At 38.6% G+C, this 15518-nt stretch overlaps 1 protein-coding gene across 2 annotated transcripts in view; it reads left to right on the top strand.

The window, feature by feature from the left end:
• The window catches only part of iqsec3b (IQ motif and Sec7 domain ArfGEF 3b), a 39435-nt gene extending 23917 nt beyond the window's left edge, over positions 1-15518 (top strand). The window contains exons 8-15 of one of the 2 annotated variants that reach the window (XM_032546702.1): positions 5621-5787; positions 10013-10152; positions 10274-10405; positions 10533-10632; positions 11306-11464; positions 11566-11658; positions 11787-11833; positions 13742-15518. In XM_032546702.1, the coding sequence (XP_032402593.1) occupies positions 5621-5787; positions 10013-10152; positions 10274-10405; positions 10533-10632; positions 11306-11464; positions 11566-11658; positions 11787-11833; positions 13742-14161 (1258 nt within the window). In that variant the 3' untranslated portion in view covers positions 14162-15518. The remainder of the gene's footprint in view (positions 1-5620; positions 5788-10012; positions 10153-10273; positions 10406-10532; positions 10633-11305; positions 11465-11565; positions 11659-11786; positions 11834-13741) is intronic. The other variant, XM_032546706.1, reaches the window with a different exon arrangement.

Below are 15518 nucleotides of genomic sequence, written 5' to 3'. Positions count from 1 at the left end.
TCTGTTTTATCAACTTTCTCTCCTGGAACACACCTCCTGTCCAAATCCTCATTTTAAGCAGATTCTTTTAAATACTGCATGTTTATAAACGTTGTATCATGCTGTCTTGCAGATATCACTTTTTGGGATTTTATATTTATAGACCAACACAAACTAGTCAATATTTGTATAGCATTTGTATTGTTCTTCGCCTGAATGGAGCATCTTTTGTTGCCGTTTAAGCTGTAGGTCTTTACTGAGCCATTCTAAGACATGAACATGTTTTGACCCAAACCATTCCAGTTTAGCTCTGGCTGTATTATTAGGATTTTTATGATGCTGTTTGTTTACTTTTGTTCTCTATTAAACCTATAAATCCTTCTCTGAACAGCTAGATTTATATTAGGCTGCTTTATATCAGGAAAACATGCAATTACAAAATTGTTGCAGAATGTGCTCAACCTTTTTTATGAGTTAAGCTTAATGGGCACTAAATGTACTACTACAATGGTAGTGAATGTCAGTCATACAGACCAAAAATATTAATGGGAGTATTTGCATAAATGGCACTTGGAAAAAATCCTACTAAATGTTCCATCCAATCATTTGCATCACACAGAATCAGAAAGAATCTCAATTAACTAAATGGAAGTTTGAGGTGAAAAGTTAACAGGGTGTCAATACATTAGCAAGATATTATAGAGCAAGTGGGCTGTTTTTTCTCAGTTTGGCTCTTTGCTTTTTTTCGTACACTTTTGACTCTGGCCCTGCAGTGCCGAAAAAAACAACAAAATCAACAAAGGTGATTCAGACATGAACATCAGAGACCTACACCATATCGTCCTCCCTTTTTTTTCTTCCTCTGGACCGTCCAGTTTTACCTTTAACAAACCCCTGGGTGGAAAGATTTTTTTTTTTTATGTCTGCATACCTTTTAGCCAGCAAATAATTTGAGGGAAAAACAGATAAGCAGAAGCTGCAATTGGCGCTACATCCCCTGGCTTCAACTGTCCTTGAAGCGTTCCTGCGATATCCAAAGACTATCCTCGGGACTGAAAATGCAATAGAAAGCTGGTTGTTGTTTTCTCTTACAGAGTAATAGCTTAGCTTTGCTGAGAAAATTTAATGTGTCTCTGCTGATGTGCTGCTGTTTTCCCTCAGGAATATGTCAACAGCGTGACATGACTTGAGTCATTGCTCCTTTGAACTCAGTAACTAAGATGTCTTTCTACATGACAGAGGCATATGATCACCATCACAGCTGCCCTGCCCTTTAGTAGACTGCCTACACCTGTCTGTATCACTTCTGTGCTATGTTTGTGTTTCCAGTTTTTTTGCTGATTGAACTTTTTACTATCACATATTCCAACTTTTAAGAGTCTAATGCCATGTGCTTTTTATGTTTATCAGCATGTACAGTCATGTAATGAGAGTACTAGCATGATTTTTTGCATAATGATTTTTTATTAAGTTACCAGCTTAGTTTGTACAACCAGCTCTAAAATAATATAAACAACAAATGGAGCAGCTGGTAAATATAATTAGTTTTACAGATATCTATTTGCTTCCAGCATCATAGATAACCTACACAATTTTAGCATTCCACTTAACCTTTTCGTGTTTTCAAGTCAATTATGACTGCTTGACAATTGAGGTGGAGGTAGGATAGGCTGACATAGCATTCATTACCTTTAAGTCTATTGCTTTTTTTTTTTTAATCTATGAATTGACGCTATTGGCTCTAAGGGCAATATTGTGAAAAAGTATTGGAGTTTTTTTTTTGTTATTCCCTTTTTCACACATTTTATTTGGAAAATTTATGCAGGATTTTTCTAGTTTGCTTGGAAAACTAGAAAATTACAATACATTTTTTTTGCAATTAATTGTTGGAAAATTATTTTTGGGACTCATCTTGTTTGTTCAGTATCTGTGTGAATTTATAGAACCATCTCTAAATGTCATCTCTGCTTTCCTCTCTGCTAGAGCCCTCACTAATCAGCGCACGCCCACCACCTCGTTTCAGTCTGCATTGTGCATAACAAGCTCAAACTCAGCTGATCCACTAAAATTAGTTTATTTTGGGTTTTAACAAACTAAAAAATAAGCTGTTAGTGTTCACCAGGCTTGGTTTCCCATTCTCTGGCAAAGAGTGATTTGTAGCTTAGTGCCGTTTTGTGACCACAGATTTGCTTTTCCTATATATGGGTTTGAGCGAGGTCTCCCACTCTATGTGGGGATCAGGCATGCTTGTGTGTACAGCATTATTTGTGGTGAACTGAATCTTTTGTTTTGGGTTGTTCTGTGCCTCCTAAGTGTCTTTTTGCTTTAGCTTACAGTACTATCGAAAGCTTATTGATTGGTTTTTAGCATGGTACAGTATTAGCATAGTGTTGTCTCTTTGTTTGTTTGTTTTCTTTTTTTTTTTTTTTACAAAGGTTCCATGTGATAGACAAATACACAGTAGTAAGGAATTAGATGTTTAATTTGCAAAACTTTCTACAAATATAAAAAGGTATGTTTTAGTTCTTCATTGAGTCCCCTTGATAGACCTAAATAAAATTTAATTCAATCAACTAGCTTACATCGTTGCCTAGTTTATAAGTAGCATTCACTCAAGTGCAATTCTTTCTTCATATACATCTTACTAAGACATGGCCTTCCACTTAATCTGGCTGCTTGGCCTTGCTGAATAAAGCAGCCATGAGGTCCATGGCAACTCTGAAGAAGCTGCAGAGATCCAAGGATAAAATTAATGAAGTATATGTGGCAAAACTTAAAAACTCTTTTTTACGTTTTGCCACATATGCTCTTCATCAAATCTGTCTCAAGCTTGATCTAGGTTGCAAAGAAGAATGGACAAAGAAATCCATCTTTAGATGTGAGATACCTAGATGACTAAGAATTACAATTTTGAAGATTACAATTTTGGAGCTGTAATTGCAACCAAAGCTGTTTATATGCTGTTTATATATATATATATAGGCTAGAGTTTATAATATTAATAATATTAATGTGACAAGCTGTAGGAAAAGTTGCAAGGCACTGTCCTTGCAGTGAACTTAATGCTAATATTTTCCAATGTCTAAAAACTAGATTAATTAGAAGATTGGTATTTAAAAAAAAACAACACTTTGATTGGGACTGTAGGGGCAACAATTTGTCGCAGAGGAGTTAGTTTGAACTAAAACTTGATGGAAGAACCAATTAATTGTTGGTGTCGTACTTTTACTCTGCTGTAGTCAGAATGCACTAACCACTTGTATCTACTCTCTAAACTGAATTCTTCCTCCTAGGACTGAAATAAATTATCTCCGATTCCCATTTGATGGCCAATCAGAACACCCACTGCGGTCATCAGTTAATCACATTGCACTCAATCATGTGCCCTGAGCCTCTTGGCGCAAATTACAAAGCCATCAGCGATGTAAAACCACACTCCCCAAGCTGCAGATGGGAGTTGTGAGTTCAGGTCAGAAATAGAGTTGTGTTTTTTAATCAGGAAAGCCAGACATCCAATCCAACGTCGGTTACATAACCGTTGTTATGTCATCTGTTTGAGGGTTGTTGTGCTCTTGTTGGGAGTGGTTTTTTTTTTAATAAAAAGTGGTATTTGTGCCAGCTGGCATGCAACTTTCATGTGCAGATATGAAGCTAAGAGATCAGGAGCCTGAGTTTAAATAAACTGGTTACATAAGATTTAGAACTGTGTGAATGAAACACGAATCCATGCACAGACGGAATTTACCACTTCATTTTTTCTCTCACAGTTTGTTCTCGCAAATGCTCCTCCACGTCTGTGCACATGTCTTTTTGCATACTGCACGCTTCTTCAAAATTGCTGCAGAATTGCATCAACTTGGCACATCAGGAGTTTTGTTTGCGGCTCTGCATGCACGCTTCTCATAACTGCCAGGGATGTTTGAGCCTGGAAGCAGCTACCTTAAAATAAAGGGGGAGCAAGGCTGTTTGATTGATATCCTATACGTTCCCTGGCCTTAGATCTAGTATAGGATGTGGGAAATTGTTTTGTGGTTACAGAGGTCTCAGATGCAGGCTTTTAGTTGCACATTCTTTGACAAGTACATAGTTCTTTGGAGCAGAGGGGCTTTCTCTATGTCTGCATCCTGTCTGCCTATAAAGATAAAAGCCTCCCACTACTGAGATGGCCCACTGTGTAAGTTATTGTGACAGTAAGGAGAGAAAGCTATTGGGGGGATGGAGAGGTGGAAACGAGAGTTTGTGAAGCTTGTGGGCAGCAGTGGGGTAAAGAAAGTCCAAATGCAGCCTCAGTGTCTCCAAACAGTATTATCTGACCTGGGGCAGAACTCTTCTGCACTGTCAAAAGCCTCCTCCGTCCTGTCAGGCTCCCTCATAGCTGCTCCTTCCATGTGAGCAGAAGCTACAGTCAGTCAGTGAACATACGTGGAGAACAGAGTGCTCTTTCAATGTGTCCTAAAGTTGAGTTTATCACTTCTAATGGAGTGTGCAGCATAACTGATAACTTGATGAATCCTAATGAAAGATAAAACAAATCTCGAGGAATGCATGACTCATTGCAGGTCTGTTGTTCTACACAAGTTATTGTTTTTCTGGTGTTTCTTGATAAATGGGAGACGCGTGTGGGATGTCACACCATCCCAGCAACAACACTACATTTAATTTTAACCACATTGCTACTTATATTCTTTTTCAGAGAGAAAATGCTACCCACTTTTTCTGAGTTAAGATTCTCTGAATAATTAAAAGCCTAGAATGTTTTGATGTAAAACTACGCAAAGTGGAAGTTTAAATGTTTTATAGAAAACATACTTGCACAGTGAAAAGGTTCAGGTTTGTTGGTTGGATGTCAGTCCAATATTTTAAAATAGCTACTTGTTAATTCAAGCTTGGTTACTTTTCATCAGTTTATAATCACAATAAAAAGAGAGTTCCCACCTTCTATGGTTCTCGATACATACCTTTTTTTTCAGACTTCTTCATTTTGACTTCATATTGTTTAATTAATGATGAGGCTGAACTCTGCTGGCATGTGATTTGAAACACTTGAGATTCTATTCCTCACACACATATCTTATATTTTACCAATCAAAGCTTGCATGTTGCAGATCTGTAGGCTGTGTAGAATGATTAAATCCTGGCCTGATACAGCACATTAAAATCCTATTGTATGCTATACAGCTGTCAGTTTGTGCTGTGCGTACAGCCATTTGACAACGTATGCTGACTGTACATCATGCTGTCTGATACACTGTTAAAATGTGTAAAAGTTCCTACAGAAGTGTTGTGGGAGCATATAATTATTGTCATCAAATAATTATGTGAGAAAGTCCAACATCGAAGTTATTTTTTAGTTTAGGACAGTGTGATGCAGGTAGATGAAGCAAAAAAAGTTTAATATTTACAGAATGCAAAATATGTCTACATTTTTTGCATCATAGTTTACCTCTGCACCTTCTCATGTTTCCTTGGACTATCACCAATACCCTTTAGATTTATGATTTAATCATCAGTCAGATTTATGTGAATCATACCTAAATGGACCTTACTTTCTCCACCTATAATTGCGATAAAACAAAAAATATTAAGACAATGCTGTAATAAAGTCATATACACTTTATTCCCCTGTCCTTTGTCTCCTCAGTCAGCGGTACTGTATGTGTAACCCTGATGTGGTGCAGCAGTTTCACAACCCAGACACCATCTTCATCCTGGCCTTCGCTGTGGTCCTCCTCAACACCGACATGTATTCTCCCAACATCAAGCCGCATCGCAAAATGGGGCTCGATGATTTCATACGCAATCTGAGAGGTCAGTGTTCGATTTTATTGTGCTGCATCTGTTTGTGTGTGTTTTGGTGCACACTTGTGAGATTGATGCTGTGCTATATAGGATCTTGTGAACAGAGATGGTATAATGAGGAGCATGCAAGTTTCACACTTCATGACAGGTGGTTTTATGAGCAGAGATCTTTTTTTAGATTGGATATAAATACTGAAACACTTGACTGTTAATGTGGAGGAGATTAATTGGGATGAAATGCCAGGAAGAATGATGAGGAAGATGAAGAGTGAAGAGAAGAGGAGAGGGCAGGGCAAGTCAAAGCTTTACAACAAGCTGCCTCATATCAACCTTACTATCGGTTTTCTGAGTGACGGCCTCTTGAACTGAAATAAATTACTCAAAGAGGCTGTGGATGCCTGCCTCTGCTTGCTATCGTCAGAAAAACATCAGCTTTGCAGGATGAGATTTCTGATATCCTTGACTCTGCTCTGGAATCGGCGCAGTTAATTAAGTCTCGCTCAGTGTCAGATTTAATGATAGTGATCCTTGGTTTTCCAGAAACATCTTATCACCTTTGTTGAATTAGCTGAAACTTCTAATGCTGTCTATCCACAGGTGAACAGATACATGCATCGGCAGCTGGAACAACTTTTGTCCTACAATCTAAAAAAAATCATACACATTAATTATACTTAATTGATTATAATTCATTTTATATCTTATTATACAGTTAGAAACAGGTAAGGAAAAAAACATCTTCAAACTTGTGTAAATTGCTTGCACAAGTTTGAAATTGATGTTGATAATTCCCTGTCCTCACAATCATATATACAGAAGTGCAGCTCCAAAATTACAATATTTCAGAAATTGAAACTGATATATTAAGATTCATTACGCATAGAGTGAAATCTTTTAAGTATTTAGTTCTTGTAATTGTGATGGTTAAGACTTGCAGATAATGAAAATTCAAAATGCAACGTCTCAGAAAATTGGGGAATTACATAAGATCAATAAAAAGTGTATTTTAAACAGCCAAGTCAGGCTTCGTAAAAGTGTTAATGTCTATACACGCAGTACTTGGTTGGGCCTTCTTTTGCATGAATTATTGCCTCAACATGGTGTGGCATTATTGGGTTTGGAGTCTCTCGTCTTCCTCTTGTCAGCAAATTGGCAGCAATCAAGCACAGTAACAGCATGGTCATTAAAATAGCTTTTCGTAACCTTGGCAGTGTGGGCAGATGCCAAGTCTTGTTGGAAAGTAGCATCTCTATAAAGCGGTTTGCAGAATGAAAGCATGAAGTAATAAAAAATGTTGTGGTTGGTGACTGTGTTGACTGTAGACTTCAGAAAACACAGTGGTCCAACACCAACAGATGATATGGCACCGCAAACCATCACTGATTGTGAAACTTCAGTCTGGACTTCAAGCATCTCTGACTTCTGCGCCTCTCCGCTCTTTCCCTATTTCCAAATGAAATAGAATGCTTTTTTTTCATCTGAAAAGAGGAGTTTGGACCACTGAGAAATAGTTCAGTTCTTTTTCTCCTTAGTCAGGTAAGACAGTGTTGACTTGACACAAGGAAGGCCACATTTATAGCTCAGGCGTTGGATTGGTCTGTGTGTAGTTGCTCTTGATGAACTGACTCCAGCCTCAGTCTACACCTAGTGACTGAGGATGTTAAAGCTGTTAAAGCTGCAGTTTGGCTTGTTGCTGATGCACCTTTTACTCCCACACTTTCTCTTCTACTCAATGCTTTATTAATATGTTATGATACAGCACTCTGAACAACCAGCTTTATGATATTTTCACATTTGTTTGTTTGTATAATAGGTGAGTTTCAATGCCAAATGCTTGGTTGTTCTGTATGTACTTATGTTTTTTTTCTTATATTTTGTGTTGTAGCCTGGGTGACTGTGTAAGGCGCTTGGCAATGGATGAAATATGCCTATGCAAGTTTCCTACTGCCAAACAATTCATCCACGAGAGTAAATGAATCACAGTATTTTAATTTCTGGAACCTAAACTATTTTGTTTTCAATCCATTCAGATTATTAACTGCCAATATGACTGTTGCACCCAGTTACCCTTTAAAGTGATTCACGGCCACATTGTCTGAATAATCAAAACTTACCGTATCGGCCAAAAAGGAATGCTGAGATGACTGCTAAGGTGAAAATGAAAAACGATGATGATGCAGAAGATGGGGAATAATGTTTAATTTTATTCTGTTTCAAAAAGGAACTGGGAAGCCAACGGTGCTGCTGAAGGAAAATCAAAAGAAACTTTAAACAGAGGGTAATCCACAATGTGTCGGGCATTAGGCAGGGAAAGAAACAATTAAAACTATCTGGCAGCGAGCCCAAGAATTTTGCCACAATTTGTACAGAGATAATTAAAAACAAATGAAGAATGGCTGAGTGGCAATCAGCAAACAACAGCCAGGTGTGTGAGGGACAGCAGTTAAATTAAATGACTAGAGGAGAAAGGTAAAACAAAAGCAATCATAGTAACAAAAGCAAGATTAAACAAAGTAGAATAGAAGATAACAACACAGAACATAGGAGCAGAAAACAAATAGAAAAATCCAATACTCAGCGCAGTAATTCCTGCAGACCGTGCCATCGTCTGTTATGTGTCATGAATTTCAATTTGGTATCATTTATTTAACTACTTAAACAACTCCCTAGATCTACAGAGAAATTGTTCTTTATGTTAAACTATTTAAAGTCCTGTTTGCTTAGTTTCAATCACCTCTTGATCAAATTTCTACTAAAAGGCTGATCAGGCTAGCATGTTTTTGACATGTATGGTCATGTTTACATTTAATTCTAATTAAAATTTCCCCACTCCATTAGACAACATAATGACATGCAAAGTATAAGAAAGCTAAAACTAGTTGCAATCATATAGCTCAAGAATAAAAATTATATCTATATTTTGTAAGCTAACATTATAGATCAGTAGAAATACACTCTACGTAGCAAACTTTGCAAATTTTAAATTACAAAATAATGTAAATTCATGTCTATACACTCTATAAGGTTCATGCATCAATGAATTATAAAGCAACTTACTCATTTGGCAGAGCATGAATACTGCGTGTCAGTTAACAATTAGGAGTCTAAAGAAACTGAACAACATCTAAACATCTGCTGTTGATACACAAGTTTATACTTTGGTTTGACAGATTGGATAAGGCTACAAACCACAGAGAAAGCAAGACACCCAGTTGTTCTTCTAAAATCAAACCTAATTTTGCGATCTACATAGTCTATTACTTAATCATCGTAAACCGTATTTCCAAAATACAGGATGTTATGTCTAATCAGGACATAGAAAAACCAATGCATACTTTTTGTAGGATATATTATTGTAATGGTGCCTTCAGAGGTGTGAATAAAAAAGGAATCGGGCAAATATAATATGTTGTTGCCAAGAGCCTGACAAAACAACAGGAAAATGGATCATATCCCACCAGATCTTAAATCAGTGCACTGGCTCCCTGTTTGTAAAAAGACAGATGAGATAGATTAAAATCTTGTTAATGGTTTTTAAATCACTAGATGGATTCTCATATCACCAGGTTGCTGTTTCTTCATTAGTGTTCGTTAGACCAGAATCAAATAAGAGGAGGCAGTGTTTAGTTTCTATTCCCTTCAGCTCTGGAACTAACAACATGAAAACACAGCATATGCAGAAATCGCTTTGCTTAAATTTTCTATTAAGGTCAAAGATTACTTTGTCAGTTTCATTTTATGTTTTACGTATTTGTTTAAAATTTGCATTTCACTGAGTTTTTCTTTTAATGCGAGACTTCTTGTTTTTTTTAATGTTTTTTTCCTTTAAATGCTTCTTCTCCTCTAAAGCCATTTTTAGTGACTATGGTTGTGAAAAAGTTATGCAAAAGTTTAGCCTTGGCTTCACTAAACTATTTAGATTACTGCTATCAGATTCCTCAGTAAAAACACTCAACTGCATTGCAGCAACACAAAATGAACAAGGACACGCTGCAGACTTGAGAGGTACACAAAATTCTGCTCCAGTTAGAATAATTATTTATTGCTTTAGAGGGTTTCAAAACATATAAAATACATTTTAAAGGCTATAATTTATATTTATTGCTTCTGATTTGATGCTTTGAAGCTTTCTGTGCTACAGAGCAAAGGTATCAGAACCTCATGTGGGTTGTGTGTTTGTTTTTTTTTTTATCACAACCACTTCAGCATTGAATGAACCTTTGAATTCTCTCAGGTGTGGATGATGGAGCAGACATCCCCAGAGAGATGGTTGCAGGCATTTATGAAAGGATTCAGCAGAGAGAGCTGCGCTCCAACGAAGACCATGTCACATATGTGAGTCGTGTGGAGCAGTCCATCCTGGGCCTGAAGACAGTCAGTATCAGACTTTTCCTCTTTTCTTCTCAGTTTAATCGTGTCTCGTTCGGTTTGAATTGTCTCACAGCAGTCTGTTTTACATTAGCCACCCTCCGTCTCTTTAACCTTGTTCCTTCAGGTCCTCGCTGTGCCCCACAGACGGCTGGTGTGCTGCTGCCGTCTGTTTGAGGTTCCCGATGCCAACAAACCTCACAAACAGAAACTCTCTGCGCTCCAAAGGGAGGTGTTCCTCTTTAATGACCTGCTGTTGGTAAGGATTGACCTTCAAAAAGATACACTGGTGTGCGTGAGCATGCATGCTGTCACGTGCACAATAGGAAATATGGTTTGATATCCAGCATGCGACTACGGAGAGTTTACTATCTTTGTGTGTGCAGATCCTGAAGCTGTGTCCCAAGAAGAAAAGCTCAGCTTCATACACTTTCTGTAAAGCTATGGGTCTTCTGGGAATGCAGTTTCACCTCTTCAGCAATGAGTGTAAGATGCTACTTTACTTTGCAGCAATTTATTCCCATTACAAGCCCTAGCTTTGTGCACAAAAAGTGCTGAGCTCGCCAAGTTGTCCATTTTACTGTTGTTCTTTCAGGTCAGTGTCAGCACTCAGACTGTGAGGGTTCATTGCAATACATAATGGCACACATTGCTATCAAATTGTGGTAAATATCCTTCAGTAAAAGTGCTTTACTGTAACTGATTCAAATATTAAATTTAAAATGAAAGAATAGTTTAACCACCCAGTCTGAAGCTGTAAAAAACATTTATAAATTACAATAGAGCAAAGAAAGAGTTTATGATCAGATTAATATGGCAGTTTCAGCAGCAGCAGAATACACAACACACAAAATGTTGCAATCTTAAATAAAATGCTGCATTTTTAAAAGAATCCCAAAAAAATTGTTAGCATGTGCTTTTCAAACAATTACAAGACAATGAACTGACGTTACACATTAGCGCATTTTTTTAGCCGACTGTGTATTTTTTTAACCTATGATTTGAAAGTCTATTTTAAGGGTGTTTTATTAGCGTCAGTCTTTTAGAAAAATGCAACAGAGCTGAATTCAGTTTTAACGGTCCACAGGACACACATTTTCTCACCCCATGGATATAATTGAAGTTCTTCTTTTTCCTCTCTCTTGTGGTATTTACTCAGATTATGCTCATGGTATTACCATGATGAGCCCCTTTACCTCAGAGAAGAAGCAGCTGGTTAGTTTCTGCTCTCCCAGCGGAGAGGAGCTCAGGAAGTTTGCAGAGGAGCTCAGAGAAGCGATCGCAGAGGTCAACGAGATGGAGCAGATTCACATTCAGTGTAAGGACACAAGCACACTGCTCTCATTACATGGACATTTGATTAAAACCATGGCACGCCATCAGGCGCTGACAGCAGTATTTGCCTGTTTCGCCTTGTAGGGGAACTGGAGAGGCAGCAAGGGATCCAATCGCATGGTTTACACACCAATGGTGGGCAAATGGACACACACATGGGACATGGCTCTCCCTCAGGTGCTGGTTTTGCTTGTGCAGCATAATGAGGCATACATTAACTAAATGTCAGGTCCCTATATAATATCCTTGGTTTTTAGTATACATATTTGCCAGATGACTGACAGAGATAAATTTTCATCCCACAGGCCAACAGGATGTGTATGATAAAACTGGCAACAACAACACAGTAGAGGTGAGTGCCTAAGCTACTCTCGTCTCCCTCAGGTAAGTATCTGCATATTCAGCTCTGTGAATGTTGCGCGTGTTTGTGTGCGTATATGCAGTTAGACAGGGACTGTGCCTCATCCTGAAAGGAAAGTGCTTTTTGCTTTGCTTTAAAAGAGCACCGCCTGCAGCACATCCCTACTATACAGACAAACCTACAAAGGCTGCTAAGAGGTGGCTCTGTAGTAGAGCTGCAAACAGCCTCATTCTGTTTCTGATAAGTGGACCAGCAGCCGCTGCTTACAAAACAGCCCATCAAACATCCCAGCTAAAACCTACCAGACTTCCCATTTGAGCCAGCACAACGTTGACTGGCTCCTGGAATACCATCGACAAAGCTAGATAAGCTTGATACTGTAAAAGTCAAAAGGTGCATGTGTTAATGTTGTTGGGTCTCAGTGGAACAAGCTCCTCCTTTAAAGTGATAGTCCTGGATTTTGTAAATGTGTTTCTATTAAAAGGTTATAAACAGTTAATAACTCTCATGGTGATTTAACTGAATAAAAATCCAGATCAGTTGGCCTTGGAGAGCGAAGCTAGTGAATAGTCTAACAGGTGCCTTGACCGAAAAGAGACCTCAAACTTTTTCTAATAATTTAAATTTCAAAAATGTTATTCTACTGATATTTTATGGACTTTAAGCTGCTGTCAATGTATTAATTGGCCAGTTATTCACAGAGAAACTGATAATTTATAGAGGAAATGGAAGTTGGAGGAGGTGTCCAGTGAAACCCAGGTGCTAAGAACGGAACATTTAAAGCATTTCTGGTCAGAGCAGCTTATCAAGCAGAAAAGCAAGGCATTGAAAAAAAATCCCTAAAATTGTGTTCAATTACAGAGCTACACTATTTTTACTTTTTACACAGCCTTACTGCTGTATGAGATCCTTCACACATTACATGCTCAGGATGTTTTACATAATGTTGTATCACCTCCAACCCCATTTTTTGGGTAAATGGTCAGCGACTGTGTCATTACCCGCTTAATGCAAACATGATGACAGTTCACCAAACAGAACGGTCATAAAGGTGTTTTTAAAGAATTGTGTGATTTTCATGGTCTTTATTCACTGTAGCCATGGAGATAGGCAGAGTAAAGGGATGGAAACATCCAGAAAAGTTCCCTGGTTTAGGAACTGAACCCCAGACAGATTGCAATGACTAATGACCTCTGAATATGAGGCTTCTGCTCTGCAGCTACAGCGCTGCGCTACCTCAAAATCACTGGATTTAAAATAGAAGTGGATTTATGCTAAATAAAGATAGCAAGAGAGTTACTACTGGGAACATATTAACTGCATATAGCCTTTTAATAGAACCTCTTTGAAAAAAAAATTCCTTTACCATCTCTTTAAACATAGGCATATAGATTAATCTGTTCTTTCTTTTGCAGTTCTGTCCTTGTTTTACTCATTTTTCCCTCTTTCCCCTGCCTTTCGCTTAGCCCCTTAGAATTGTAACTTATTGTGTTAGGGAGACACCACGCCCTCGGTGTCGCCTCTTTCCTCTCCTGATATTCCTTTATCTCTAAGCCTATCATTCTGCCACTCATTTTCTATTACGGCACACCCACATACGTAAAACCCGAACTGTTCCTGCTAAAAATTTCTGCCTACGATCTCGTCTTAGCCCACTATCCCTGTTTTCTCCTCCCAGGCTGGTGTTTGCATAAATTGTGTCCAGAAATGAAATATGGATGTAGATTTAGTAAATAGATTAGGGACAGCAGGAGAGAGTGTGGATTTTGCATGCGCTCGCACTGCATGCTACCACCTGCATGCCTGCATGCCCATGTGCGTTAACACACCAGAGGGCTGCGTAGAGGCTGCGTTCAGGCTGGTAACTCCTCATGCGTTCTCTGACTGTTCCTAAACTAGGTGTCAATTCACAACAGGCTGCAGACCTATCAGCTGAGCCAGCCCAGCATTGAGTCCGCACCCCTGGCCCTGGCTGCACCCCCCACCCTGCTCAGCCCCGTCCAGGCCGGAGAGCTCCGCCCAGAGACCCTCATCCAGTGCCAGCAGATTGTCAAGGTGATCGTTGTGGACCAGAGCGGACGGGGACGGATGGAGGCGTTTCTCAGCCAAGGCCCGGCGACCCATCAGCTCATCCAGTCTGCCATGTCTACTCCCGTCCGAGTCAGAGCGGGAGACGGACCCCAGCCGCCCCTGCCGCCTCCTCCTCCACCTTACAACCACCCCCACCAGTTCTGCCCACCTGACTCGCCCATGCCCTTCCACCACACCATGCCCCTCACCCGCCGGCGCAACTCCAGCGGCTCCCGCAGCATTGTATGAAAAAAAAAAAAAAAAAAAGTTGATCCTCACACTTGCACAAAGTCGGTGTAGCACAAGTCAACGCAAAAAATGTTGAGGAAATACTATATATGTGGAAGGAAAAAGAAAATCAAGAATCTACTCATAGAACTTGGACAAAACTGTGTGATTTGTTTTGAATGTGAGCTTTAATAGTGGTTCTGAAAGACATCTTTTACTTCTTTTGTCTCCAAAATGTCACCCAGTATTAACTGACGTAGCCTGTCTACATTTCCCAGTTTTTAAGAAATATGCTTTGTTTGCATTTTTAAATGTCAGCCATCAGGCAAATGTCTCAGCAAGCTCGGATCAAGAAACCAAGCGAAAGAAAATCTGTCCTCAAATGACAAGAATGAAGGACTGTTTTCTGTTCGGGATATTAATATTGCTCTTCATTGGTGTGGATCTTTACTGGAGTGAATGTGAGGAAATCTTTCAATGATGATGCCTAATCTGAAAAAAAATACAAGTTAATAGGGCCTTGAAAAAGTACTAATATCACTTGAATTTATTCACAATGAACTTGGCTACACAAATTTTAATCTATTTTCTTGGGATTTTACAAAGTGATGCAGAATTATAAAGCAGAAGGAAATGTAATGTCTTTTGCATTTCTATGTAGCGTTCTGGGTAAATATGTAGCTATACCTCATTTTGATGCGATCCAAGCTGTAAGATCTTTGAACTATGTGCACCAGCGTTGCACATTCAATAAGTGAATTTTTGACCAAATTTACTTTATAAAATAGTCCAAGCTTAATCGAATCACATATATGTACATCAGCTTTAAAGTCTTGCTGAAGATTCCCAATTGGATTTAGGTTTGAACTTTGACTAGACAATTCTCAAACACAAATGGTTCTGGCTGTGTGCTAGGGTCAGTCCTTAATGGCAAATGAACCTCTTCCCAAGTCTTATTGTGTCCATTTTCTAATAGATTTTTCTTCCTGTATTTAGATACATCAATGCTTATAAACTGACCAGCTTCTCTGTTCCTGATTAAAAAACAAAAATGCATCCTCACAGTACAATGATGCCAATACTATGTTTTGTCGTGAGGACAGTGTTCTTAGGGAGAGATGCTTTTGTTAGTATTTCACATATAATTTTATATTCGGGCCAAAAGGTTTAAACTTGGTCTTATCTGACCAGAGCATCTTTCTGCACATATTTTCTGTCCCCCTGCTGTGACATTGTTGTATTCATACTGAGGTGGAATTACCAACTCCTACATATAAACATAAAATATAAAATGAAAATGAAAACCTTTTACTGCTCTATTATGCAGTAACTTGTGTTTGTCTACAATGTAAAATCCCAAAAAAATACATTGACGCTT

This window comes from Xiphophorus hellerii, chromosome 2 (assembly GCF_003331165.1).
Source record: "Xiphophorus hellerii strain 12219 chromosome 2, Xiphophorus_hellerii-4.1, whole genome shotgun sequence".
NCBI lineage: Eukaryota > Metazoa > Chordata > Actinopteri > Cyprinodontiformes > Poeciliidae > Xiphophorus > Xiphophorus hellerii.
This window is presented reverse-complemented; position numbering and strand designations above follow the sequence as displayed.